At 36.1% G+C, this 27,976-nt stretch overlaps 1 protein-coding gene across 1 annotated transcript in view; it reads right to left on the bottom strand.

Moving 5' to 3' along the window:
• PCLO (piccolo presynaptic cytomatrix protein) overlaps positions 1-27,976 on the bottom strand; it is a 318,762-nt gene that overhangs the window by 275,359 nt on the left and 15,427 nt on the right. Inside the window, exon 3 of the mRNA XM_024129854.2 lies at positions 17,610-19,004. Within this exon, the coding sequence (XP_023985622.2) occupies positions 17,610-19,004 (1,395 nt within the window). The remainder of the gene's footprint in view (positions 1-17,609; positions 19,005-27,976) is intronic.

The following is a 27,976-nucleotide window of genomic DNA, read 5'->3' as shown; positions in this document are numbered from 1 at the left end:
ACTGTTCTCCATAGTGGCTGTATCAATTTACATACCCATCAACAGTGCAAGAGGGTTCCCTTTTCTCCACACCCTCTCCAGCATTTATTGTTTCTAGATTTTTTGATGATGGCAGTTCTGACTGGTGTGAGGTGATATCTCACTGTAGTTTTGATTTGCATTTTGCTAATGATTAATGATGTTGAGCATTCTTTCAAGTGTTTCTGGGCAATCTGTATATCTTCTTTGGAGAAATGTCTATGTAGGTCTTCTGCCCATTTTTGGATTGGGTTGTTTGTTTGTTTTTTTGATATTGAGCTGCATGAGTTGCTTATAAATTTTGGATATTAGTCCTTTGTCAGTTGCTTCATTTGCAAATATTTTCTCCCATTCAGAGGGTTGTCTTTTTGTCTTGTTTATGGTTTCCTTTGCTGTGCAAAAGCTTTTAAGTTTCATTAGGTCCCATTTGTTTATTTTTGTTTTTATTTCCATTTCTCTAGGAGATGGGTCAAAAAGGATCTTGCTGTGATTTATGTCATAGAGTGTTCTGCCTATGTTTTCCTCTAAGAGTTTGACAGTGTCTGGCCTTACATTTAGGGTTTAACCCATTTTGAGTTTATTCTTGTGTGTGGTGTTAGGGATTGTTCTAATTTCATACTTTTACATGTAGCTGTCCAGTTTTCCCAGCACCACTTATTGAAGAGGCTGTCTTTTCTCCACTGTATATCCTTCCCTCCTTTATCAAAGATAAGGTGACCATATGTGTGTGGGTTTATCTCTGGGCTTTCTATCCTGTTCCATTGATCTATATTTCTGTTTTTGTGCCAGTACCATACTGTCTTGATTACTGTAGCTTTGTAGTATAGACTGTAGTCAGGAAGCCTGATTCCCCCAGCTCCACTTTTCGTTCTCAAGATTGCTTTGGCTATTCGGGGTCTTTTGTGTTTCCATACCATTTACTTTTAAAAGATTAAAGACAAAAAATTTAAAGAAAACATGAAGATAAATCTGCCATTCTAATTAATCAATTTTCACTTAAGAATGGTCTTTCCAGCATTATAAATTATTAAAAGCAAAACCATATTTTAATTAATAATATTTCATAAATATATGATTTCTCCAAATAACAATCAGTTATTATGTCAATGGTTTCATAACATTCCATCAGTTTTGAAAGGCAATCTTGCAGATGAATTCAGATTTCCCAATTTGGAGCCAGATTGAGTTAAAACTCTAATTCTCCAACTTACATTGCAGTGGGAACTTAGTCACTTTTCTGTGCTCAGTATCCCCATCTGTAGAATGAGAACAATCATGCATCCTTATGTAGTTTTGTATATTTGGCTCTTGGAACCTGACACCCAAGTCGGTGCTTAATAAGTAGTAGACTGTATAAATTATAATGTGCCATGTTTTCTTTATATAACCATCTCTATTGCTGGAAGTGTAGATCTGTAGAGTTTGGGGGTTTTACTTGTTTTTACTACTAAAGAAAATAGTGCAAAAAGCATAGGGCTATCCGGTGGATAGCCAACAAGGAAACAGAGACCTCAGTCCTACAACCACAAAGAACTGAATTCTGCCAACAACCTGAATAAACTTGGAAGCAGGTTCTCTTAAATCATTTGTCTGGTAAAACCCTAAGGAATATTAACTAGATCCAAGAATATAGATGCTCTTTGGCTCTGAATATGCCTTTTTAAAAAAAGATTTATAACAATTTCTAGTACAGCTATTAGGAGATCAATTTTATCACCATACAGTTGGTACTTAATCACTTGTTTTCCTAAAAAAAAAAAATCTCTCTTCCCTTGTATTTCCAAAATGCCCTCTTTTTTCCTTTCTCTCTAATCACTCAATATACTATGTTTGCGTCCTTTCCTCCTTCCCCACAGATTTTGGCCTTTCCTAGCTCTCCAGCCTCTATGCGTTTCTGTGTTCTATTCGTTGATATTATAATCTAATTTCATGCTCTGACATCTTTTCTATTCTGATGATATCCAAAACAAGATGGTTATCCCTGAAATATCCTCTGAGATCTGGAATTGAGTAATCTAACTACCCTCTGAAATCAACATTCCAGTAAATGCACAAACTTCAATTTTGCTTGATTTTACAATCGCTGCCCCAGTGTTCCAGAATGAAAACACTGGAGTCATGTTTACCTTCCACTTCCAAACAGCCAGCTAGTTGCTAAACCCTGTGGTCCATCTCCTCCCCTGGAGAGAATCCTATACTCTAAGTTCCAATATAATCTGGTTCATTTAATAAATTAATGATAAGATTACAAAATAAGGTCAAGCATTAAACTGTAAATTCATAAAGACCGCTCATTACTATCCCAAATAGAGAGAATAACGCATTACATTTTTTTTTTTTTTTTTTTTTTTGGCCACACCGTGAGGAATGCAGGATCTTAGTTCCCTGAGCAGGGATCGAACCCGTGCCCCCTGCTGTGGAAGGGGAAGAGTGCAGTCTTAACCGGACCACCATGGAACTCCAACTCATTACTATCTTGGGGGGGAAGGCTTTAAAGGAGAGATGACACCATAAAGATCACTTCTGGGGACTTCCCTGGTGGCGCAGTGGTTGAGAATCCGCCTGCCGATGCAGGGGACGTGGGTTCGTGCCCCGGTCTGGGAAGATCCCACATGCCACGGAGCGGCTGGGCCCGTGAGCCATGGCCGCTGAGCCTGCGCGTCTGGAGCCTGTCCTCCGCAACGGGAGAGGCCACAGCAGTGAGAGGCCCGTGTACCGAAAAAAAAAAAAAAAAAAAAAAGATCACTTCTGGTATTGCTCTAACTCACTCTCCTTCCTGCAATGGGATCTGAAATAAATTAATTCTGCTTTACATTCAGGCATCAATGAAGTACCCATGTACAATTAAGTATGCATGTCCTATGACAAAATCAATTAAATAGGTGTGTTCTCCTTTACAAAATTTTCTCGCTTTACTAAGTTCAATAATTCAGTTGTTCTGCTAGGCAGAATTCTAAAATGGATCAAGAGGGAGGAGATAGGGGATATATGTATATGTATAGCTGATTCACTTTGTTATAAAGCAGAAACTAACACACTATTGTAAAGCAATTATACTCCAATAAAGATGTTAAAAAAAAGAAAATAATAATAATAATAATAATAATAAATAAATAAATAAAATGGATCTCACACCCCTAAGATTTCTGCCCTGTGGTATACACACCTTATTAATTCCCTCCCCTTTAGTATAGGTGGAAACTGTAAATATGATGGGACATCTCTCAATGATGAGTTCACTAATCAGCTGACTTTTGAGTAAATCCAAAGAGATGATATCCAGTCAGGCTCAATCCAACCAGGTGATCCTTTGGAAGAGCCTGGGTCCTTCTTCAAGCCAGAAATTTAAAGTGTGAGATGGATTCCACACGAGGGAAATTCTTTGTTACTGGCTTTGAAGGTGGGGAGCCCTAAGACAAGGAAGGCCACCAACCTGCAAGAACTAACAGTAGCTCCGGTGGATAGCCAACAAGGAAACAGAGACCTCAGTCCTACAACCACAAAGAACTGAATTCTGCCAACAACCTGAATAAACTTGGAAGCAGGTTCTTCGGCAGAGCCCCCACAAAGGAACACACCCCAACAATATCTTGATTTTAGTCTTGTAAGATCTGCTCTGAGAACCAAACCACACTATACCAAACTTCAGAGCTACAAAACTGTGAGCTAATAAATTGGTACTGTTTTAAGCTACCAAGTTTGTGACAACTTGTTACAAAGCAATAGAAAACTAATACCCATGCAGGAAAAAAAAAATCAGTCTTCACTGCACTACTTGAATTTAGAGTAATGTCAGTTTTAAAATGGACTCTATACTTAGGTTTCCTTTAAATGTTATATATATTTTTTAAATAGAGAATATAACATCATTTTTATAACTACAAATGATATGATTATTTCTGTGTAACTTAAATAACATTCTATCTGTCAAGAAGTATATTTACAATTTCCCTGAGGGTGACAGAGTGTTTTAATTAGGAAATACACGCTTGTTTTTTAAGAACTAAGATAAATCATTCTAACAATTCTGGCTACTGGGCTTCATTTAGTAAAAAGTCATGATGATATAAAGCCTTCATTTACTTCAAATTCTTTATAAATACAAAAATGTGAACTCATTTAAATGTGAGGAGAGAAAATAAATCTCAGCCCATTGCTGACATGAATTAAGCCATTTAGCCATAATTTTCAGTGAGCATTTATCATGTCAACATATTCTTGTTGGTAATCATTTACAGGCAATTTTCTAAGGCTTTCCAAATATACCCGCTTGAAGAAAATCCATGCTATAACTTCTCCCAATGAAAATCTTTTCCAAATCTTAGAGATACTTTGCTTCTTTTCATATGTAAAGAACGCATTCATATTAATATGCCACAATCACAGAGAAAAAGCTCATTAAATAAGTAAAAGTAGAAGCACTGCTGACATAGCAAATAAAAGCACGCAGCAATGCATGTATTTTCTTTTAGTCAGGGCCCATTACGTTTTGCATTATACAAAATAACCTGAAATAATCTTTCAAGCTTGCAGTAAAGGCCCACACTTACTATTTAACGTAAAAACACATTTCATTAAGCAGCTTAACTCTTCTTAGAAGTGAAGCTTCACTTCGAAAGGAATCATTTTTATCCTGTCTATTCAGCAAAAGGTATATCCTGGTACCATAGGCCTTCTAGATCTGCCAACTGTAGCGAGCAAAATTATCGTTTACTGAGCTTCATCAAGTGCAGCGTCATGAACTGTTCCTAAAGCTTAACAGGTATCAACCCTTCTAATCCTCACAACAGCCCCATGAGGTAGGTCCTCTTTGATAGGGGACGAAACCGAGCTACTAAGAGGTGGTATAGGTGCCATCTTGACAACCCTGCTATGCTGCCTCTCGATAGATCACCAAACCCATTGTCTCTTTTCCCTGAAACTTAGTTTCATTCATTTATCCCTCAGCCATAACAGAAGATACAATATCCTTTATGGACTCAATTTTATAATGAGGATTTATATGCAGAAAGTTCTTCCAGATATGTGGTGTATGTGTCTTCTTTTCACCTTTTGAAATGAGGCATACTGGGAAAAGGTGAGGGAGGAAAGTCGTTAAAAACATTTGCAGCTCACCAGATATGAGTCTGACCAGATCTTAGCATTCTGAATCAACATTCCAGTATACCTTATTCAGGTACTGCATCTGTAGTAACCATACAGGACTAATTCACTCGTTGTATAAAGATTTCATGATAGTATGCTGTAAGCCAAGTACCTGGATTTGTGAGCCTACTCTATGCCTTGCATCCAGTGAGGCAGAGAGATAATTTTTTTTAAACATAATAAATTAGTAAATGAAATATTATGTTACAAGGTAGTAAGTGCTCTGGACAAAGAAAAAAGAGAGCAGGGTAAGAAAACATTGCATTATGGGAGGTGCCATGCAGGTTACAGTAGTAAATAGAGTGATTTAGGCTGGCCTCATTGAGGTAATATTTAAAGAAATAATTAAAAAATAGTAAGTTCTTATATTTTCATGTAAAAAAAGCTCATCTTCTTTCTAATACTTCTGTACTTTAAGAACACATGCAGGTCTTCCCTGGTGGCGCAGTGGTTGAGAGTCCACCTGCCAATGCAGGGGACACGGGTTCGTGCCCCGGTCCAGGAAGATCCCACATGCCGCGGAGCGGCTGGGCCCGTGAGCCGTGGCCGCTGAGCCTGCGCATCCGGAGCCTGTGCTCCGCGACGGGAGAGGCCACAACAGTGAGAGGCCCAAGTACCGCAAAAAAAAAAAAAAAACACATGCAAAGATATATATATATATTAGTATGTAAGACTTTTTAAGAGGGCTTTAAAAATACTTGCAGCCAATATAGAACTAAATAACAAAGTTTCATACTACTTCTAACTACAATTATGATGCTATTAACACAATACTCTACATTCCATTTCCCTAAATTCTGTCTTTCCTTCACTGAACAAACATGTATTGACTACCTACCACCTGCTGGAATTTTGATAGCACCGACGGTGCTCCAGGGGTCACATTCCCATGGGATGACACAACTAAACAGGCAACTGCAAGATATATAAGAGGGCTGACTGGAGTATTAGAACATGAAGCAGGGGGTCAAGGGGAAATGGTGTCTGAGATGAATCTCAAAGAATGGATAGGAGATAAAGATGTGGGGAGGTGGAGAATACTGAGGCACATGCAAAGTACTGAGGCACATGGAGGACTGAAAGTATATTCTTTGCTCATGGCACTGAATATAGTCCTAAGTGAGAAAAGACTAAGGGATTCAGTAGAACATGATAAACAAGGAAACTCCAGAAATATTCGGCAACTTGTAGGAGAATGAAATTTGAGAAACTGAGTTTCCCCAAATAAAGTATTCATGGTCTATCGCATTAGCAAAGATGATAAACAAGGGCTCAAACAAGGCTCTCACAGTAAGACTAAGAAGAAGGCAAGAGAACAGATACCTTTAGCAGGTAGAATTGACAACAGTTGAAAGCTACTGCTTCCGGGCGAGTGATAGAGAAAGAGAAGTCTGGAATGACCCTCAGGATCTGTGGTGCCTTTCAGTCTGACAGGGGACACATGAAGAGGGACACGAGGAAAAAATGACGACTCCAAAATGGGGCATATTGAACAAGAAGTGTGTGTTATACACCTTAATGGAAAATTTCCCTAGACGGTGTCATTTATGTCTCTGGAGACAAAAGAAAGAATTTTAGGAATAAGAAAATGAAGGTATTAATTTAAATGTATTTAATATTTAAACTACTATTTCTTGAGCAATATGTGTCATTTAGAACACTAGTTCTGCCAAATAAGTAAAAAGACTGTGGTAAAATAATTATTTTTTATACTTGGTTCAACAAAGTCCTTTATTAAAAGGCTTCTCATAGAAGTAATATATGCAATTCATATCTTTAAGAGAGATTAAATATGAAGCATTTACAAATTTTCTTGAGGGATATATTTTTAGTGTAGCATCTTGAGGGATGCACATAAAATGCATTTTTGAAAAAAAACCCTGTCTTAGATTATTCAGACAGGTGTATTATCAAAATATGTTGTGTCCATCATTTAGTGTATCTCTCTTTACATTGCATTACAATGCCATGAGAAAAATGACTCTAGGTCATTTAGATCCCCATAAATGAGGAAGGCTTTTAAATAGAGGATGATTCTTTTTATAAAAGTCACAAAACACATTCAAACTTTTGTTTTGCATGGCTCAGCTGACACTCTTCACTTCTATCTATTTAAGTCTTTTAAGGCTATTATTAAGATTTTTGTATACTTAGATAATACTTACATAACTACTTCTGTATGAATGTGACTTTTTTTAAAGTGGAGAGTAGTTATTTTTCCAGTAGTTACTCATGTATTGCAGTATGCTGATGAATTAAACAAGAATGAAAGAATAAATACATGATATATAACAGATGAAAGAAGTCCACAGAGTTTCAAGAAGGCTGAGTAAATAGCAAAAGAAATTAACAGGCATTGGGGATGCCGTTTACTCAATGAAAAAGTATATTGTTTACTGAGTGCTTTAATTAGCTTTCCTTTGGAAGTGTGGCTCAGGTAGACAGGTTCTATTTTTAGCAGGTGCAAAAGAAAACTGCTTGTGATGGTACTCTGAGCTGATGAGAGAGCAGTGACAGTGTGTGGTAGGTTGAAAAAAAAATCATTCTACTTATAAAGTTATGGAATCATGAGATAAACTGGGTGACAATGTATAACTGTTATACATGTTTACAGTTATAAATGTGTAAGTGACATGCTTAAAAGGTAATGTAAGTGAATACAAATCTAATTTAAGGATTTAAAAACAATTAAGATAAACTCACAACCATCATTTACCTATATATAGCTGTTAAAACAGTCTTCTCATAGACTTAAAAAACAACAACAACAACTAAAAGTGCTTTAAATGAATATCCCTTCTTTCCGTGGATTCCCAGATTGGTAAATTAAAATGACATGTCTTCCCACATCTGACTGTCCATTTTTTTTCTCATGAAATTTTAAAAAATACAAAAGAGAAGCAAAAGGTACTTAAATCCAAGTTTAAGAATTCCACACATAGACATATGAGGTTATTTTTATTCCAATGGTTAATTCCACGTGCAAGGCATATTTTGGTTTCTCCTGATCATGTTTCTATTTGACACTATACATTTTTTAAATTGGTAGATGTGATTCACAGTTCTGTATGCTAACACACAACACTGCACGTATGTTATCTCCCCAAATTAAACCTCATGGTATTTTTTTTTTTTTTTTTTTTTTTTTGTGGTATGCGGGCCTCCCTCTGTTGTGGCCTCTCCCATTGCGGGGCACAGGCTCGCCCAGTGGCCATGGCTCACGGGCCCAGCCGCTCCGCGGCATGTGGGATCCTCCCAGACCGGGGCGCGAACCCGGTTCCCCTGCATCAGCAGGCGGACGCGCAAGCACCGCGCCACCAGGGAAGCCCAACCTCATTGTATTTTAAGTCTTAATTTCTTCGCAGGGAAATTTCTAATTTTAGCTCTAAAATATATACATATGCATATATATATATACACACACACACACACATCTACTTGTATATCACAGATATACACATAAATAAAATTTTCCAATGTTAAGAAATATTAAAACGTTATTTCAATTATTTACATGAATATCTGTTGTTACATTTCCTTCCTAGACTAAGACAGATCTACAATAAGTTGTATAAAATGACCATGTTAATTACATTATTAGTAGTATACACTGTTCTAATTAGACCAGAAACATTATTTTGCTATGTGATTAGATCGATTTTTATAATTTAATAAAAGAGTAATCTCAGTCATGCCACAACTCCGTGTAGTGAAAATGCCACTGAATTTACTTTCAAATCATATTAACATTATGTTAATATGGGGGGGTTATGTAACCCACATATAATAGGGCAAGAAAATATTAACATATATATTAGATTTTAGAGCATGTATTTTCTGCTAGAGCAATGCTTGTCTGAATATAAGATTTGAGTTGTTTGTTTCACAAATTTTTCTCTTGTTTCTTTTGCTCACGAACAAGTCAAGGAAGGAAGTTTTAAAAGAAGATGCAGAAAACAAACAATGAAAAGGGTATTTTTATTTAGTACTTCAGCAACCACTATCTGACCCCTACCTTAAGCATATCATTTCATTTCCCTGAGCCCATTTTCTTCATCCTTGAAGTAGGAGTTTTCAGAAGTAGCCTTTTTTCATGAGTTTCATGTAGCTGGATCAGAGGCAGGCCCAAGCATAAGAGAGGCTGCCAAATGGGCAGCTTCCAGCCCTTAGTCACACAGATGAAGTTGGCCTCAACCAGCACACTTCCAAATTTATCAGCTTTCTACACTTGGTCTCTATATTCAACATCATTGGAAGGAACAGTTCATAATATTTTAAGCTTTAAAACCACTGGATCATTAATACCTTTGGGAAAGACAATCCACAATGGGTCTCTCCTGTACCTACACATCTTACGGGGTTTGCCAGCAACGCAAGACCCTGGCTGCTCTTCACCTTGGCCATTTCTCAAACTTCTGTGTGGAATAGGCAACAACCTTAGGGATGAGGCAAAGTCTCCCTCTGGGACAAAGAGCAGACTAACTTACTGCTTGCTATAAAAGAGGTGGATTCCACAAGCTCAGTGCTCCTCACCTGTGACTCAAACCTGCGTGTGCAGCATCAATCTAGGCCCATATCTCACGTGACCCGTATGAGAGTGGGGGACAAAGGGGAACTGATGCAAATATGATGTTCATGCTGCCTCCTGTGGTGTGAGTAATAAAGTTCTTTGCGTCCGACCCAGGAATCTCATGTCTACTATTGGCATCGCATCCATGAAACTGTAACAAGTTAATTTATTAGTTTATAAGTAGAATAAGGTAAAGCCAAACCCTGGGAAGGACAATACCCTATTACTAGACTCTTGCTAAGGTGTTCATGGATATTTAATATCTTTAAATACTAAAACTAGACTAATAAAAATAGTAAGGTGCTGACACTCTGAACTAGATATATAACTAACAGTACAAATTAAAGAATCTAGAAAAGAAACCTGTCTTAATGGAAATTTATTACATGAAGAAAGTGGCAATAAAAACCAGAGGGAAAATGATGTATTACTTAATAAATAACACGGAGATAAGTGGCTATACATTTTGAATATATAAAGTTAGGCCCTTCACCTCACATCATACCCCAAAAAAATCAATTACAGATAAATAAGTGATCGGAAGTGAAAAATAAAACTACAGATGTTTAGGAGTAAATGTGGAAAGCTATTTTTATAATAAAAATGTGAAAAGGCCTTCTTTAGCAAAATAAGCAATCAAGGAAACATTAAAAGATCTGATTGCACAGAAGTTTTTTTAAAAACCTCATGTACAGAAGAAAATTTCATAAAGAGAGTTAAAAACAAGTGATCAACAGGGAAAATCATTTCAAGATAAGATGACAAAGAATTAAATTCTCTAAAATATTTTAAGACATATACAACATATGCACATGAAAATATGGCCAATGCATACAAATGGGCAACTTAAAAAAACAGGAGAAATACAAGTAGTTAAGCTCTTGATTTTGATAAATATATAATGTTTACTCTCAAAATAGGCAGGGAAATTTAATATTATGCAACAATACTATTTAATTTCTGACTCTTGAAATTGATAAATATGAACTACTATCCAGTGTGGGAAACTAGAGACACTAATAGTTTGTTGGCAGGACTATAATTACTATACTTTTAAAAAAAAGTAATATGGAAACTCTGTCAAACATCATTTGTCTTAACCTTGCCCACCCATTTTAAGGAATTTATCTAACATATCAAGATACAATGGAAAAATATGTGTTGATGTTTTACTATAACCCTGTTTGTACAGTAACAGGAACTCGAAATATCTTCAACATCTCAGTTTTCATGAGGAGAATGTGCATCACTATTGAGATACTGCACAGCTATTTCCCTCATAAGTAGAATGAGGCAAGTCAGTGAAAATTCACTTGTCCAATGCATAAAATTTTGTGAAAAAAATTCAATGAAAATAAGTATAGTAAGAAAACATGTTCATTTCAAAATAAATACATCATTTTTAAAAACAACTAGCCCATAAGACTTTTTGAAAAATCTCAAATCCTTTTCTTTACATTTTTCACTGTTGGTATAGAAATAAACAAATTAGAGAAATAAACAAAAAGCAAAAAAAAAAAGACATCTAAGTAGATACTAAAGCATTAACATGAAGTGCAAGGGGAAGAGGAAGCTATTCATGTTTCTTCAGACACGTTGGTACTCTACGGATTGTTATAAGGAATACTGCTTTTGTAATACAAATTCTTAGAACAGAATTTTAAAAGAAAATAAATTGCCAACAAGAGAAGAAAGGAAGAAAGCAGTGGATGGACCAGATGACATATTCAAATTCTAACATTCTGTATTGCTGAGACTTCTGAAAGGAAGTGACCCAAAAACTGATGATATTCACCCAAAGCCACAGGGAGAATAGAAGCAGATCCAAAAGTTTTGAAAAGAAATAATAGAGGAAACATTTGGAAACAGAGGAGTTAGTAGAAAAGAGAAGAGATCCTGACCTAAAGGTTGGTATGGCCACAGTACACTGATCAATAGTACAGATATCTCTTACTGATGATTAGCAGGGCCTAGAACATTGATCTTCAGGCCAGGCTGGGTCAGGCCAGGCATCAGTATTTTACTTCCAGAAGATGAAAGCCCTGAGAACTATCTGCTCAGTAGAGCATGCAAAGAGAACCAGCTATCTTGTGTCATATGAGGAAATTAAGCTCTGGAAAAGCTAATCAGAGTACAGCAAATATAGTAATAGTCACGTCTTTTTTTGTATAAGGAGAAAGAAATATATCCTACACAGCAATATACCGCAGTACATGCATATGCAACTGCAAAGTGACATGTGAAAAGGCAGTCGTAACCTCGATATTTAAGGAAGAAAAGCCTTACACAGTAGTAACCAACATAATATTATCAGTGAGATACTTTACAGTTTTCATACTAAGTTTTTGAAATCCAATGTGTTTTTCACACTTTCAGTAATTTTAATTTGAGCCAGCCATGGTGCTCATTAGCTACGTTTGTCCAGTGACCATCTTATCAGACAAAGCATCCCTAGAACAACAGTAGCATGTATGCAAAGTTGGTCAAAATAAAAACTGATAAAACTACTGTGGAGAACCAGTTTAAGATAAATATAACCTATATTTCAGCAATCCCACTCCTGGGAATGTAACAAAGGAAGCTATACAAAAATGTTGGTAGAAGCTAAGATTAACCACCACCACTATCACCAATGGAACAATTAGATGTTCATCATTTTCATGGAGTAAAGTCTTTGCATGCATTGGCAGGAATATAATAGTATTTCTTATAGCGGGAGCAACTATGTTTTATGCCCTCAGGTGTGCTATATATGAAAGGAGGGACATTATTTCATGATTCAGCCATATGCTTTCACATAAATAAATGTTGACCAGTTGGTAGGCTTATCTGGAAAGAAAAGGATGATGCTGGCCTCTACGTTTCTGAAGCTCTCAATCTGCACATGATTCTAAATTCAGCCATATAACACAGCCACCATTATTCTCTGGGCCCCAAATGTTACCTGGTTTTGATGCACATACTAGCAAATTTGTTGATATTAAAGTCTTAGTAATTACCAACTGACACAACTTATAGGTAAGCGAGGACAGAAGAAGTGACATTTGTTATCCAGTTCACCAGGTTACTTAAACATGGTCCAGGAGATAGAGCACTGGCTCAGCCTCTGAATGATACCTCTGTGGCTTGGTAACTACCTCTCTGATACTCTTTTCCTGATCTCTAGAGCGGCTGTAAAACCTACCCCACACAGTTGTTGTGAAAAAATGACTGACACAATGCGTTTCACATAGGCCTAGTCAAATACCAGTTTACTTTTTCCCACAATGTCTGCACAATGTTTTGTCCGGATCATAATCAGAATCATCTTTTTACATTTAATAACTAAATAAAAGTTCTGGTAATCAAAAAAATACAAACCAAAGGAACCATGTTATAGCACTTTTACACTTCCAAATTAACCAACTTCATTTTAAATAACATTCAAATTTGCAGAGTCTGCATTAAGAAAGGAATCACATATGCTAGTGGCAATGTCAATGACTATCACATCTCCAAAGAGAATTTGATACTTCAGGGTCCTTGTTCTTTGATTCAGTAAACTTAGTAGTAAGCTTTCCTTGAGAAACAGTTAAAACTACCAATATTTACATCCAAAAATGTTCACCTTATTTATAGTGAAAAAATGAAGACATCCTAAATCCCTAATACCAGGAGAATGTGTATGAAAAAACATACAACCATAGAATTGAATAATATGTAATCATTTTATATAATATTTAAGAAATGTTTAATCACATGGGAAAATGGTATATAATCATGCTACTACTGGGATATAGAACTACCACATAGAGTAGAATACTAAATACGTAAAAATGCATAGAAAAAAAGACTAATGAAGAAACTACTTTTAAAAAAAATGTGTTTAAACAAAATATCTCTACTTTAAACCCACATTTGGATTTTTGTTCAACTAAATATCACTTAATAAAAAGTTAACATCAAATTTCTCCTAAAGATTAATAAGTAAAAATTTTGTTTCTACCAACTTATCAATTTTCTTATGTCAGTCAAAAAGTGTCATCAGGTGTCCCTCTTTGCCATGCATGCCAGAAATTTTTAAACAGAATGTAGATCTCCATCATGGAATTCTTTAAAAACGGATTATTGGTAGAATTATTTTCTCCTTATTGATTTTTTTTTTTTTTTTTTTTTTTTGGTACGCGGGCCTCTCCCTGTTGTGGCCTTTCCCGTTGCAGAGCACAGGCTCCGGACGCGCAGGCTCAGCGGCCATGGCTCACGGGCCCAGCCGCTCCGCGGCATGTGGGATCCTCCCGGACCGGGGCACGAACCCGTGTTCCCTGCATCGGCAGGCGGACTCCCAACCACTGCGCCACCAGGGAAGCCCCCTCCTTATTGATTTTTGATCACTCTGTCTTTAATGCTCATATACGTGTGTATGCATACTCTTAAATGCTTTTTAGTAACAGATATATTTCTTCAAGTATTAAGTAATGGTTTTTAAAGTTAAAGCAAGATATTATGTGTTTACTGAACTAAGAAATGAAGCACATCCCCACCAGGCCTTCCTTAAGGGTCTGAGAGAAAATGCAGAAGCCACCTTGACTAAGGCCCATTTGTTGCCTGGTGACAAATATATGCTAGCTACTCCAACATCATTTAGGTCATGCATAATTATCTTACTAAGGAAGCAGAACTATGACTCTAGGACTTCTTGAAGCATGAGGAAACATAATTTTAAGTCGTACTTTCATAGCAAAAATTTACTTTCCAAAAGGGTAGTACAAACAATAAAATAAATACCCACGATGAGTAATTTTTACTCCTTTTGGTACTTGAATTGAGTCAGAATGATTAAAATTCACTAGGTAAATTGATTGCCAATTTAGGCTGTTCTTCTCAGCACGCCTCCAAATTCTGTAAGACTAGAAAGCCTTGCAATCGCTTTTAAAACTCCTTCAAAGACAAAATATTTCCTGATTTGGCAGAAATTAAAGCCTAAAAAAAAAATGTTCCTTGCTGTCAGAGGTTAATGGATTATAGTACCATTTATACAAACTGGGCATAAAACAGTTAAACCGTAAGGCTTAGGCTGAAGCCTGGCGACACCCCAGGGCCCTGCAGGCAGTCTTGGCACTCTTCAGGTGCTGTGGGAGATGCTGAGTAGGAGATACAGGAAACAACCTTAGAGACAGGTGTGTTTAATGAATGGGCTTGAGAAGGAGGATAGTGTCTATAGCTCCCAACCCATGACAAACAAGGACCAGCTCTTCTCACCCCCAGAACAGGACAGAAAAAGGGGAGGGAAGAGAGACACCAGCAGGAAAAGACATCCTGCCTCACAGTGATGAGAGTAGTAGAAGCAGAGGCTTATAATAGAGTTACATGTGCTTTATTAGAAAAATAAATGGACATACATAGTTGAAACCTTTCTTGAGGAACACCATTACTCTGCATTACAGGCGAAAGTCCGAGTATTTTCAGAATGTGCTCTCTCAAACTGGAATGAAACTACAGTGCCAGCCCAGCAGAAAATCTTGGATCACAAGAAAAATAACAAGCAGAACAAAGAAATCATAGAAATAAAACAAGGATCAAGGATGAAATACTTTCTAACCACTCAAAATGAGGACAGATCAGTAAGTAGTATAAACGCTGGGACAGCACCACAAGTTAAGCATATACATCAAATTCACAGTTTCCTGGATATACATGGCCATGTACGCGCACACACACATGCAAACACAGGGTGGCTTCTGCTTCAACGAATCCCTACTGCCAGTCCTCTAAAGTCTTCTAGGTAAAATAGTAGGAACCACGGCGATAGGGATTAACGCCACTGACCTTCATTCACTCCCTTGATGCCAGGTCAGCTAATGGACTTTATGTACCTAGAGACCAGAGGGCATTAAGGCCTTAGACCAGCTAAAAACTTCACTGTGATTAACATAGTCAAGTGGAACCAAGAACGTGAGTCGACTGCTTTTGTTACATCAAATTTTTTTCTCCTCTGAAATACGATCTTCCAGATTCAAAGAAATGACCACAGGAAAAAAACAATCTGAACAATGACAGATCATCTAAATCCCACTGATCATACTTAAAATAAGACTTCCCCTAAACCATCTGAAAACTTAAAACCACTTATATTTTCAAACTATTTAAATTCCACACACATCCTAGATAATTCTCTGCTGGATTCAAGAAATCTCCCTTCCAAATGATCACTTCTGAAATATAATTTACCAACACACAGAAAATCAAAGATTTTCTTGAAGGTTTACTGTCTCTCTGCTCAAGGACTCTCATTTCACACCTCGAAACACTGACAGAATTCTAATAATCGTTATGGCCCAAATGTGTACGTATACATATGTACACACACACACACAAGTTATAGCCCTTTTTTCAGTGTGCACAAAATGCACTTTAAATGCAGACATTACGGTTTTGTTTTTAGCGGTGCAGTTTGTTTTCTAACTATTTAAACTAACTGCATGGTATTGATACCATAGGCTCCTCATTAAAGGGTACAATTGTTAAAATCTATGAAATTAATACAACTGTCCTAGGAAAACCGAAATTTCCCTCTTCATAATTACACAACAGAAAACAACTCTTTTAAAAATATGGAAGACACTTAAGGTTGTTTTGCTTTTACAATGAATCCTGAATACTGTAAGTAATAACTACAGTTGTTACCACTCATGAAGTGCTGAGAGAAACCAAATTTTATCTACTTTTCAAATGGGCTGCGGTTAACATTATTCATCACAGTTAGGATAGGAATCAGCTTAAGTCTATAGGGACAACACTTTCATATGGTGTTAAACATGTCAAAGCAACCGAATATCTTTCAAAAGTAAAAAATAAAAATATTTTACAACTTATTATTTTTTAAAAAATTTAACTCAAAAACACCACCAAGAATCTCTATGCTTCTTTTGTATAACTGCTAAAAATCTGTTCCATTTTTTTTTCCATCCCAGTGAATTACAAAATCAAGGAGAGAATAAAATAATCCTTAAGTATTTTTGATTTTTATAAAAACAATGAACAAGGATCTAAATTCAATCCCAAAATGTTTACTAAAATATCACTGTTACCATCTAAGACAGCAGCATCATTCAACCTCTCAGTCTCGCAATATCCAAATATTCTAATAGCCCTAACACAGGACTAATGCTTATAGATTCATTCTTCTATAACTGTATTAGGTAGAAAATTGCCATCTGCTTTTCAGTCATTTACACTGTATAAACAGTGTTTTGGTCACCCCATTAAAAAAAAATCCTTCACATTACTCACTGAAATCCATATAACTTCTTTTTCTTTCCACAGTTCCTAATAAAGTGCTCTATTATATTTATGCCAGATAACAGTTCAAACAGAATTATAAAAAGTCTAGACATTACATATTTGAACCAATATTTTCTAGCAGACAATATTATTAACTTACTCAAAGCTCTTAACTGTTGTAAGATAACAGATCTCATGTTGTTTATAGATTTGCAATCAATCAAGCTTCTTTTTTTAAGGTATGAAAGAGACTGGAAGGATTAGAGATACTGGGAATAGTAACTTACAACACTTATTTGGTGTTTTTAGGTGAAAATCAAATAGTGCTCCAAAGCTATAGGTTGTTAATTCATATAAAGGATGGGATAATTGTTATTTTAAGTTGTCAGCTTATTTCATCATCTTACTTCTGGTACTTTAAGCCAGAAAAGTCTAAATTACGTTAACTTTTAATAAGAAAGTGAGCCTGTAATAAGTAATTGAAACTTCTTCAAAGATACCAGTATCAATTTTTCTTTATTAAAAATGTATTTTTTGCTCAGAAACTCGGCCACCAAAATATTTCAGAATAAACACAATATACTCACATTCATATGTGATACAAATAACTGCTTACCTCGGTCAAGTGTGGTGTAGGGTTAAATCCACAGAGATTACACACTTGTTTCTTGCATTCAGTGCAAGTATTGAAGTTAGGAGGATCCTCAGAACCTATGTTGAGTTTAGTTTTGCAGAGAGGACAGGCTGATTCTGGTTTGGGGGTTTCCTCCAGTTTGGGGGGAAGAACAGCTTTTTGAGGCTCGGCTGTTGAAGGTTTGCTGTCCTTAGTAGGCAGAGGCTTCTTTTCTGTTTCTGTTCTTTTTACTGTTGAAACTTGTTCAGCTTTGGGCTCTAATATTTCAGCTACTAGAGCTTTGGTTTCCTTTTTCACAGGTATAACCTTTGCAGGGGCAGGTGGTGCTGTGGATTTGGGTGGCCCCTGAGAAGTAGGTAGCTGCGAAGGAGGGACTTGTTTTGTTGGGGCCACCGGCCCACCCTGTGAATGAGACCCAGGCTGGCCTGCTGTGGAGATAAGATTTGATGCCTGGCTGAAAATGGATGCTCCAAACCCAAAGAGTTTCCCAGTCACTGTTTCTTGAGGAGTTGTGGGCTGTGATTTAGGGACATCAGAAATACTTCCCAGATTCAGACTAAAACGTCTCGACTGCTCCTGAGGTTTCGGGGGCTGTGGAGATGGGGGGGCAGTTTGGCCAGTGGAAGGTCGTGGACCTTGGGGTGTTGGTGCCCCTTTTGGCATAGGCTTGGCATCTGGCTTAGGACTCATTCTGGTTTGTGCTTTCTTGGGGTCGTCCCTCTTCTGAGTTGAATCAACTTGTTTTTGACCTTTGCTCTCTGAACTAGGCCCAGGATGTGAAATCAGTTTTGAATCTGATGCAGGTCGAGGTATGACTTTAGAATCGAATGGGGTGACTTTTTCTCCTGTTGGTGGAAAACTCTGTGAGGGTTTGGCAGAGTCTGGTTTTAGAGAAGGAATTGCTTTCTCTTGATCCTGTGATGGTACTTTGGAGCTTGGAACATCCGGTTTTGCTGCTGTTGACGATGAAGACACAATGTCTGTGGCTGGCTTTCCTGTCTTGGGCTGCTTTGGTTTATCATCAGCCACGGAGACCTTGGCCTGCTCAGATGGGACAGAAGGCTCTTTGGGAGGGGCTGGCTTGGAGGAGGACTCTGCCACGGGAGGCTGCTGGGCTGTGACTGGGAGGGAGCCATGAAGGGTTGGCTGTTTCACTAGTGGTGGGGGCTTTTTAGACTCAGGTGCCTTTGAGACAACCTGTTTGGGTGTAGTATCTTTCTTTGGAGAAATCTGCTGTGACTGTGGGGTCGGCTTGCTCACTGCTGATGTAGGACCTGGGGCGGTCTTCAGTTTGGGCTGGGGTGATGATGGAACTGGAGCCAGGTCACCTCCTAGAGCTCTCTGCATCTGACAGTTTAAACAGAGCCACTCTTTTATCTAGAAATAATATAAATAATATAAAACAACAGTCAGTGAGATAATAACAATGTAGAAACAAAAACATTTTTAAAACTGCATGGTACCTTTTGAAACTATGTCTCTTATTATGCAACACATAAAATATACATCAAATAATTTTACTTAATTTCTATTAAAATATTAAAATGTTAGGTACATTAAAATATAACTAATGAACCTCAGAGCCTTAAGCGCTGAAAATAAAATAAAAATCAGCACAGAACTGTATTTTTCTTCTAATGTTAGTTTTGTTATTCTTTGCCTTTGTAAAACAAAATACTCAGTTTGATTACTCCTAGAAATAGAAAACCATGTATGATAAAAGAAAATGAATCATAACATATTAGATTCCAGAATCAGTTATGTTAGATGTTTTCTCTATTGATGGCTCATAAACGATTTTTAGTTATATAACCCAGAGTATGCTTGTCTAATTATTAACACACTGCTAATTTCTTAAATTAGCAAGAGCATCACTTCCCTCTCCAACGTGACATAATCAAATGTGAGAAAACAAAAAACTTATATTAGCCACTGTAGGTTAGAAAGAGAACATTCTCTGTTAAGAAAATAAGTGAAAAATAATGGCACACCCTCAAATTATCATAGATAGCATGATCTAACAGAGAAAACACTGCTTCCATTTCCTTTTCATTACTGGAAAGAGCAATATACTTATATGACTGGTGAGTTATGTATATATGTGAGATACACATCGTATAGTATCATGTATAGGCGTAAATGCACCTGTTCTTTTCATATCACCTTCATTGTTAAAAGGAGATGTTGAATTTGGTACTACCATATTTTAGAAGATAATTTAAAAGTACCTATGTTTAAACTTTACCTTTTCTTATTCCAAAAAAATGTATGCTCATTATACAAAACTTTAAATATTACAAAAGTAATTTTGAAGGGCAAATTCATGATCTAATCTTTAACTCCCAAAGTAACCAATGTTACCAGTTTAGCACTGCAGTTCTTTGTTCAGAAATCTACACAGTGAAAAACTAAATATATGGAGCATAAGTACAAGAAAAGTTTTCTACAGTACAAAATTGTAAAGTATTAGGCTGGCAAACAACATACTCTCTATTTGAAACAATTCCCTTTTGAAAAGAAACCAAACTAGTCATTTCTAAACTTTTAAAAACTTCTTTTTTCATTTGACAGTTTGTGCTGTTAAACTTTAATGAAAAAAAAATTCTACTGTATCTTTTTCTTAATCATTAAAATGGCTTAAAAAAAAAAGACACTGAAATTATTTAAACTCAGGTACCAGTATAACAGGGCTTATTTTGCAACCTCATGGAAAGCAAACTTTTGTTTCTAGAAGGTTGAAGGAAGATTTTAAGCTCTAACAAGTTATATTTCTGTTTAAAAATCTGAATCAAAAAGCAAAATGAAAACATTTGTTACATATGGGTGGGAGGTACTTGGGTGTTCATTACATTTGTTTTCAACATGAGTATTGAGTACTTATGTATTTGCTATATTGTCTTTACCTTTCTGTATGTTTGAGGCATTTCACAAGTAAGTAACTTTTTGAACATAAAGATATTTGAATCCCAAAACATAATCAAGCAACTGTTACCTATGTAAGTAACATGACTAAAGGTGAGCTTGAATGTAAGGAAATTCACTCCACTTTGTCCCCTTCCTGATGGAAGGAAATTTCTCCATAAACGTGCCCCTACAGATTCAACCATCTCCCTCCCCTACTGCCAATGTCAATTCTGCTACTCTACTATTTATTTTTTCTCATTTGTTTTCTTCCACAGTCTTAAATGATACCATGTGACCTCATAATCACACAGCCAGACAAGATGAAAGAAAATATAATTAAAAGCATAATTCTTTACTTATATTTTATCAAGGATTTTTTTCTATAAATTATTATATGAGAGCTATACCCACATTAACCACTTTAAACTACAAACTTCTAGGGCTAGTGTCTGTCATTGTATTAATTGCTCTTATTCTTTGTAACAAATGGCAGAGCCAAAGAACACGCAAAATATATTCATCTGTTTCTTTCTTTATTCAAATATCTATTGAGCAACTTCTACTTAGCACATACCACTGAACAAAAGAGTCAAAAATCTCTGTCCTCATGGACACCATATTATAGAAGAATCAGATAAGAAACAGGTTAAAGCATAATGTAATTTCAAGATAATCACAGATATATAATAAGTATCTGATGGTGATACTGTGATGAGTCCTTTTATCCTTTCTTCCTGCAAGTTCTCCCTCAAACAAGCTCCCCCCGGCCAATTTCTTTGGATGCATTTGGTCTTATCAGCAAAATTTTAAGTCTCTTTGCCATGTGAACATTGGAGCTTCATGCATAGCTGGCCAGTAGGCTTTTACTCCATCTTTGGACCACTGCAAAATTAGAACACTACCACGGCATATCTAATGTATGATTTACTTCAGTAGTGGGTCACACATACTATACTGTCCTCAATCCAAAATCAAATGTTTCCTTGTAGTTTATAAATGTATGTGACTATGTCTCCCAATAAGCAGACAAGGGAGAATTAGGAAAAGAGGGGTGGAAAACACAGGTTGCTGCTTCTTCATAGGGACACAATTCTACTTTCCTCTTAATACACCCTTTTATCGAACAGACTCCACTGACCCATCTTTTGTCCTTCTCATGACCCCATTTTCTTCACTTTGATAAGCAACACATAAAAGACATCTGATCCCTCAATGTTCCTCCTCACTGTGAGAATACAGGTTAAAATCATTGTCTATAGCTTTCACAATATGAAAAGCTTTTTATCCTCTTAGGATTTTTCAGAAACAGCCTCTTTTTTATTTAATTCTGGCCAAATCTGTTGAAAACAGAAATGAGTTTTATCTCAGAACTTAATCTACTACTGAACACAGCAGCGTTTCCAAGTCCCTGACTGAGCTGAAAACAAAAACAAAAAATCTTTCCTATACATTAAGAAAATGAAAAAGTCCATAGCCCGCCCTGACATTAATATCATGAACCACCATCTACTTTTTCACAATGCACTGAGGGAGAGTTAAGAAGTAGTAATACCACCTTTGCCCTCTCACTCTTCCGAGTTAAAAATCCCATTATATCTTTACTGCATTTTCAGTTATTTCTCAAGTGTGTCTGCACTGCTTGTGAAAGGTAATTCCCCATTCATTCGTTCACATTTCCAAAGCCACTGTCCCTCATTTGGCCCTTGTCATTTCTCAAATACTTCATACCTCCACCAAATATAACCTGTTTAAAACAAACCACCACAGAAGGGGTTGACTCTACTTCTCTTCAAACCTCAATGCCTCTCCAATAACTGTGAAATAAAGTTAATTTTTGCAAGAAATTCAAAATATATAATTTTGTTCCTGTTCTCAGGTTAGCACTTACATAATTCTGCTACCTCCAGGGCTGTATTTCCCAAAAGACTGTAAGCAACAAACGATAAAGACTTCCTGGTATAGTCTGACCCTTTAATCATTATAGATGTTCACAATTATTTTTTGAGCTGCTTTGAATTAAATAAACTAATTTAAAATGTTTATGTTCTTCAAGCCACAACATTTCTGTGTGTACTCTGTTAATCCCCACTGTTTACCTAGCCTAAATGACAGGCTTCTACCTTCATTTTCTGGTTGCACGCCATTCTCCCTATACTATACTTTTGCCCATGGATCATATATCCTCATTTTGATTCGAACTGAAGGAACACCCCATACTTACCCCACCTGCTAACCATACATATTTTCACTGCTTGGAGACAATTACTGTCTTGTTTAACTTCTAAAATTAAATGTTTATCTCTAACTATGAGCAGAGATGAACCTGAACTTACTACCATCATTGCCTCAGACACCTGCTGCCCGTTCCAATTGGTATCCATATCTATAACACAGCTGGTTCTCCTAGTTCTGCATGACTGGGTCTTCATTTCACTATAGCTATGAATGTGGATCTTAGAAGACTTTAGTCCTTATCCCTTATTCCCTATGCCAAAGAAGTCAGACAATAGCCAAGGCCAAGCCTAATTCAGAAGAAGCCTTTCACCAACATTTCATAAACAACTTCCCAGGTGCCCTTACACAAGTAGCACTCGTTCCTCTAATCATCCACATCCATTTGATAAACAATGGGAGAAATTCAAGAAACAATACCAGGGGAGCCTACAACTGTATCAGTATTTCCAAAGCCACGGTTCCTGATCTGGCCCTTGATGAGTGCTTTTTTCCTTTCTTCCTGCAAGTTCCCCCTCAACTCCCCGCCTCCCCACTTCTTCGGATGCGTCTGGTCTTACCAGTAAAAATTTAAGTCTCTGTGCAATGTTAACACTGGAGCTTACCTTCAATATACAAGCAGTAAAATGAAAGAATCTGTGTTAGATAAGTATGTCATGCCTTAACTATTCATAAATTCCAGATCTTATATAACAAATAAGGTAAAATAGTCATCTTTTCCTTCCCCCACCTATACCCTTACTTACAGCAAAAGAATAAATAGAATTCAAGATCTGGAGACACAACTGTTTAATGAGCTACTCTAATCCAATTAGCTCTATAGAAAGAAGCAAAAAAAAGACATAAAATCGTTCATTCAGTCTTCTGACAATATGTTACATAAATGGGGGTAAGAGAGTAGTCAGCCAGGATTTCTGCTCATTCTGAGGTCACTGTGTATTCTAATGTGGACCTGCTTATAATTACTAACACAGCTCCCTGTTTAACCCAACTCCCCCGGCTCCCTTTTATGTTATGTATCAGAGCCGAGTCATGTGAAGTAGAGTAATACAACTTCACTGGCTAAGGCTTTTGCTGGATAATCATAAATGTCTTACTAAATGTTTCAAGGAGTACCACTTGAAAGTTTAATTGTGAATTCCACATAGAGTTTCAATTATTGGTGCCACTATCAAAAAAGTACTGAAAATTAGATTCTGATTTTTAAGAGTATGTGTTTAATAATAATTCAAGATAATTAACTCAATACACCTAACAAATAAGATGAGCTGGCAAACATCGGGGTTCCAGAATTCAAGTATATTCCTGCTTGGAACTATTCTTAATCTAGTCACTTCAAAAGATAATGGAAGCTTCTCAAATCAAAAGTGTCCAGAGGCATAATGACTAACATCCACCCTTCAATGTGCTCCAAACTGGACATTTTAAACACAAAATCTACATAAGATTTATAATGGAATCTCTGTTCAACAACATAGCATAGTAGGAGGAATAATGGAACATCTAAAGAACAAACACAATATTAGAAATTTATATTTGCTGGTGTTCATACCATTCACATTAGCTACTGAATACATTTTCTTCAATCATACATTCACCCTGCCCTTGTACTAAAATCTGTTAGGTTCTTACTTCTTGATGCATCACAACTAAACTTTTCTGCAAACCACCATATCTAAATGTACCATTTACTCCATCAAGGCAGTGTTCTCATTCTCTCTTACCTGAGTCACGATTCGAAATCCAATTTGTACTCCTCTTCCATTTACCTAAATGCTTCCTATGCTTTACACGATGACCCCTCTCCTTTACCACTTACTATTCCATTCTCCATTAAGGTCTGCCCCTTCTCAACTATTCCTACTATCGTTTGAAGCACAGCATTTAGACTCAAAGAGATATTGCTTTATTTTTTTTTCCAATTATTTCCTCTCTTTTCCTATCCTCACATGGACTCTTAAAAAGAGCAACCACTTCTTATGATTATTCTTACCTCTGTATTAGATACCAAGTAAATTTTAGATATTATTTATTGATGAATTATTCTAAACTTGTTTCCTACTTCTCATCAAATTATATCTAAGTTATCTATGTATTATTTTTATTCATATTATTTTTAATGCTATAGAGAATATAATTAAATAATATATATCAGATAATAACATATAATATTATAAAGACAAATCCAAACTAAAGTTTGATAACAGATTATGCTTTCTGCTATTCAAGGAATGCCCAACCCACATGACCTCCTCCACGAAGGCAGCTACTAGCTGACAGCAGTTTGGCTGCAGATGGCTCACTGCAGTTGACATCTTTATGCATATTAATGCACAATTTATTTTGGATAAAAACTAGACACTTGCATTCCTCAGAACTGTGATGACATGGCTCAGCGACTTGATGAAACAGTTTTATTTAAGACAATCCATCCAGAATTTGAATGGATACCTTCTGAAACTGTGTGGATTACAATTTCTGCTGCATAATTCAGAAACCATTAACAAACCTTGTGAAATGTAACCTAAACCTGCACTTTTTTCTTCATAAAGCATAGTAATGTTCACCAAAGGCTAGAAATAACATTTGTAAGTCTTCACAAAATAGGGTCAAATGATAAAAGCATATCTGAATATGTGTCAGTGCAGTCCAACCAAAAAAATTGCCACTTTAATCAATTTACAAAATAATTACAGTACAAAGACATGAAAATATTATTGGTATTTTACTACAGCAACACAGAAGACCCCCAATCAGTAAACTGAACTTACATATATATTAACACTTCTGACTGCCTCTCACATGGTGAATTCAAACTTTTATATCTCAAATGATTAACACACCTTGAGCTATCACACAATGTAAAAATACAGTTTCATAAGGGATTTTAGCCCCTTTCAGCTTTCTGTGAATGGGAGCCGCCTATAATTTATTCAAATCTTAAATAGCTTTATGTACGTGCATTTTCAAGAATGTATTTAAGGAAAATCTGACTTTAAAATTACACTTAATCAGCTTTACATTATTTTCACCTTTTTTTCACAAATCCTAGCCACATTTTTCATTACCACTGACTTCCTTCTGACCATTTTTTTAAATCCTTCCTCTTTCAAGTTAAAAAACACACAGATCTACATATTAAAAATTTTCCCAACAACTACAAATTATAGTTACATGTTCACATGATGAAGCCTACCACTGACTTCTTTGAATTCTTTTACCCAAGTAGAAATCTGATCCGAAGGTTTGTTTGATGAATTCTACTGAAGTTTGATTTTCCTGAATAAATGACAGAAATGTCATATTTGTTTTGCCAACTGATTTAAAAATCTTTATTTTTGATTAGATAGAAGAAAAGAATAGAAAGGTAGTTTATTGTTTTATATTCAGGTTAGAATGTATCTCATCTATATGGTGTTTATTATTTTCTATTTAACAAACAAGATTCCATCTGCATTTGCTAAATTATTGACTCTCCCTCTAAACTCTGAGTTCTATTCTTAACAGTAAGCAAAGTTATCAACTGCATTATCTCTATTTTCAAAATCTAACAGAGTGGCTGGCTCATAGTAGGAGCTCATGGCTTTCTAAAGAACAAAAAAGAGCTCAGCAATATAAATAAGGCTTTGGTTTGAGCAAGAGTGAGTAGAAAGGTATAAAGTCAGTGCTCTTAGACCTCAATTTTTTACACTAAATTTCAAAAATAAACTCCTGCCAAGAAGGTTAATTTCTTTTGTTTTAATTGAAGTATAGTTGATTTACAATGTTGTGTTAGTTTCAGGGGTACAGCAAACTGATTGAGATATACTGATATAGATACATATTAGATTATATATATACACATATATATATTCTTTTTCAGATTCTTTTCCACTATAGGTTATTACAAGATATTGAATATAGTTCCCTGTGCTATACAGGAGGTCCTTGTTATCTATTTTACATATAGTAGTGTGCACCTGTTAACCCCAAATTCTCAATTTATCCCTCTCCCTACCTTTCACTTTCGGTAATCATAAGTATGTTCTCTATGTCTGTGAGTCTCAAGAAGGTTGATTTCTTATAACTTTAAGAATATGTAAAATTCTCTCTCTCTCTCTCTCTCTCTCTCTCTCTCACACACACACACACACACACACACACACACTCTGTAACCTAGAAATGATTGGTTTAAAAACAATGTGCTCTCCTATTTTAAAAAGTTGCTGAATTTAGATCTAGCTTCTTGTATGGGATTCATTGCTAAGTAATTCTGTGACCCTGCAAATTCTTACCCTCGGTTTCTCAGTGACAAATGGAGTTAACAATGATGGCACCATCCCTACTTATTAGAATTTTTATACAGATTAATAATAAATACAAATATTTATTCATGTCCATTTCAAAGCACTTCCACTTATACTGCCAAATGTAATTTTTAGTATATGACAAGTCTCCCAAATAAGGAAAACAACTACTCAGAAAAATTAAAATGACCTGACCGAATTCCAGTAAGAGTAAAGTAAGAAGACAGGCAAGAAACATTGTTTATAGTGAAGTTATTGCTTCTTTATCAAAGGTAACTAGAACTACTGTTGATTGAATTCAGAGGAAGATCAGCAGGAGTATTTATGTGCAAAGGGCAGAGCTAGGACTACAACCCAGATCTTTCTATGCCTTACTGATGCTTTTGATATTGGCAGTACTTTAAGGAAGATGTATAAACTTCTAATAGATGATTTACATCTTTGTCTTCAATGTAGTACTTTTGAAATGTTTGTAAGAGCCCAGTTTTACCTAAGCTAATTAAGGTATGGAACAGGGGAGAGTGTTAGGTATGCGTGATTTCTCAAGGGATGTGAACAATGAGCACATGAACCCATCACTGTATTAAGTTTACTGATCCGCTAAATGATACTGTTAGCTGTGGGTATCTGCTTCCACAGCAGAACACCTGTTCTTACTAAGCTATACAGACCATCATACTAGCTGCCATAATATGTAGCAACACTTAGTAGACATGACAAAAAGCTGGATATGCAGAAAGACACCTGAAACATCTAGTTATTTAAAAGCTGAAAGTGTCCAACAACAAATAAATGGATAAAGACGATGTGGCACATATATACAATGGAATATTATTCAGCCATAAAAAGAAACGAAACTGAGTTATTTGTAGTGAGGTGGATGGACCTGGAGTCTGTCATACAGAGTGAAGTAAGACAGAAAGAGAA

Source organism: Physeter macrocephalus, chromosome 5, assembly GCF_002837175.3.
Source record: "Physeter macrocephalus isolate SW-GA chromosome 5, ASM283717v5, whole genome shotgun sequence".
NCBI lineage: Eukaryota > Metazoa > Chordata > Mammalia > Artiodactyla > Physeteridae > Physeter > Physeter macrocephalus.
The sequence above is the reverse complement of the archived record's forward strand: the minus strand, read 5'-3'. Positions and strand labels throughout refer to the sequence as shown.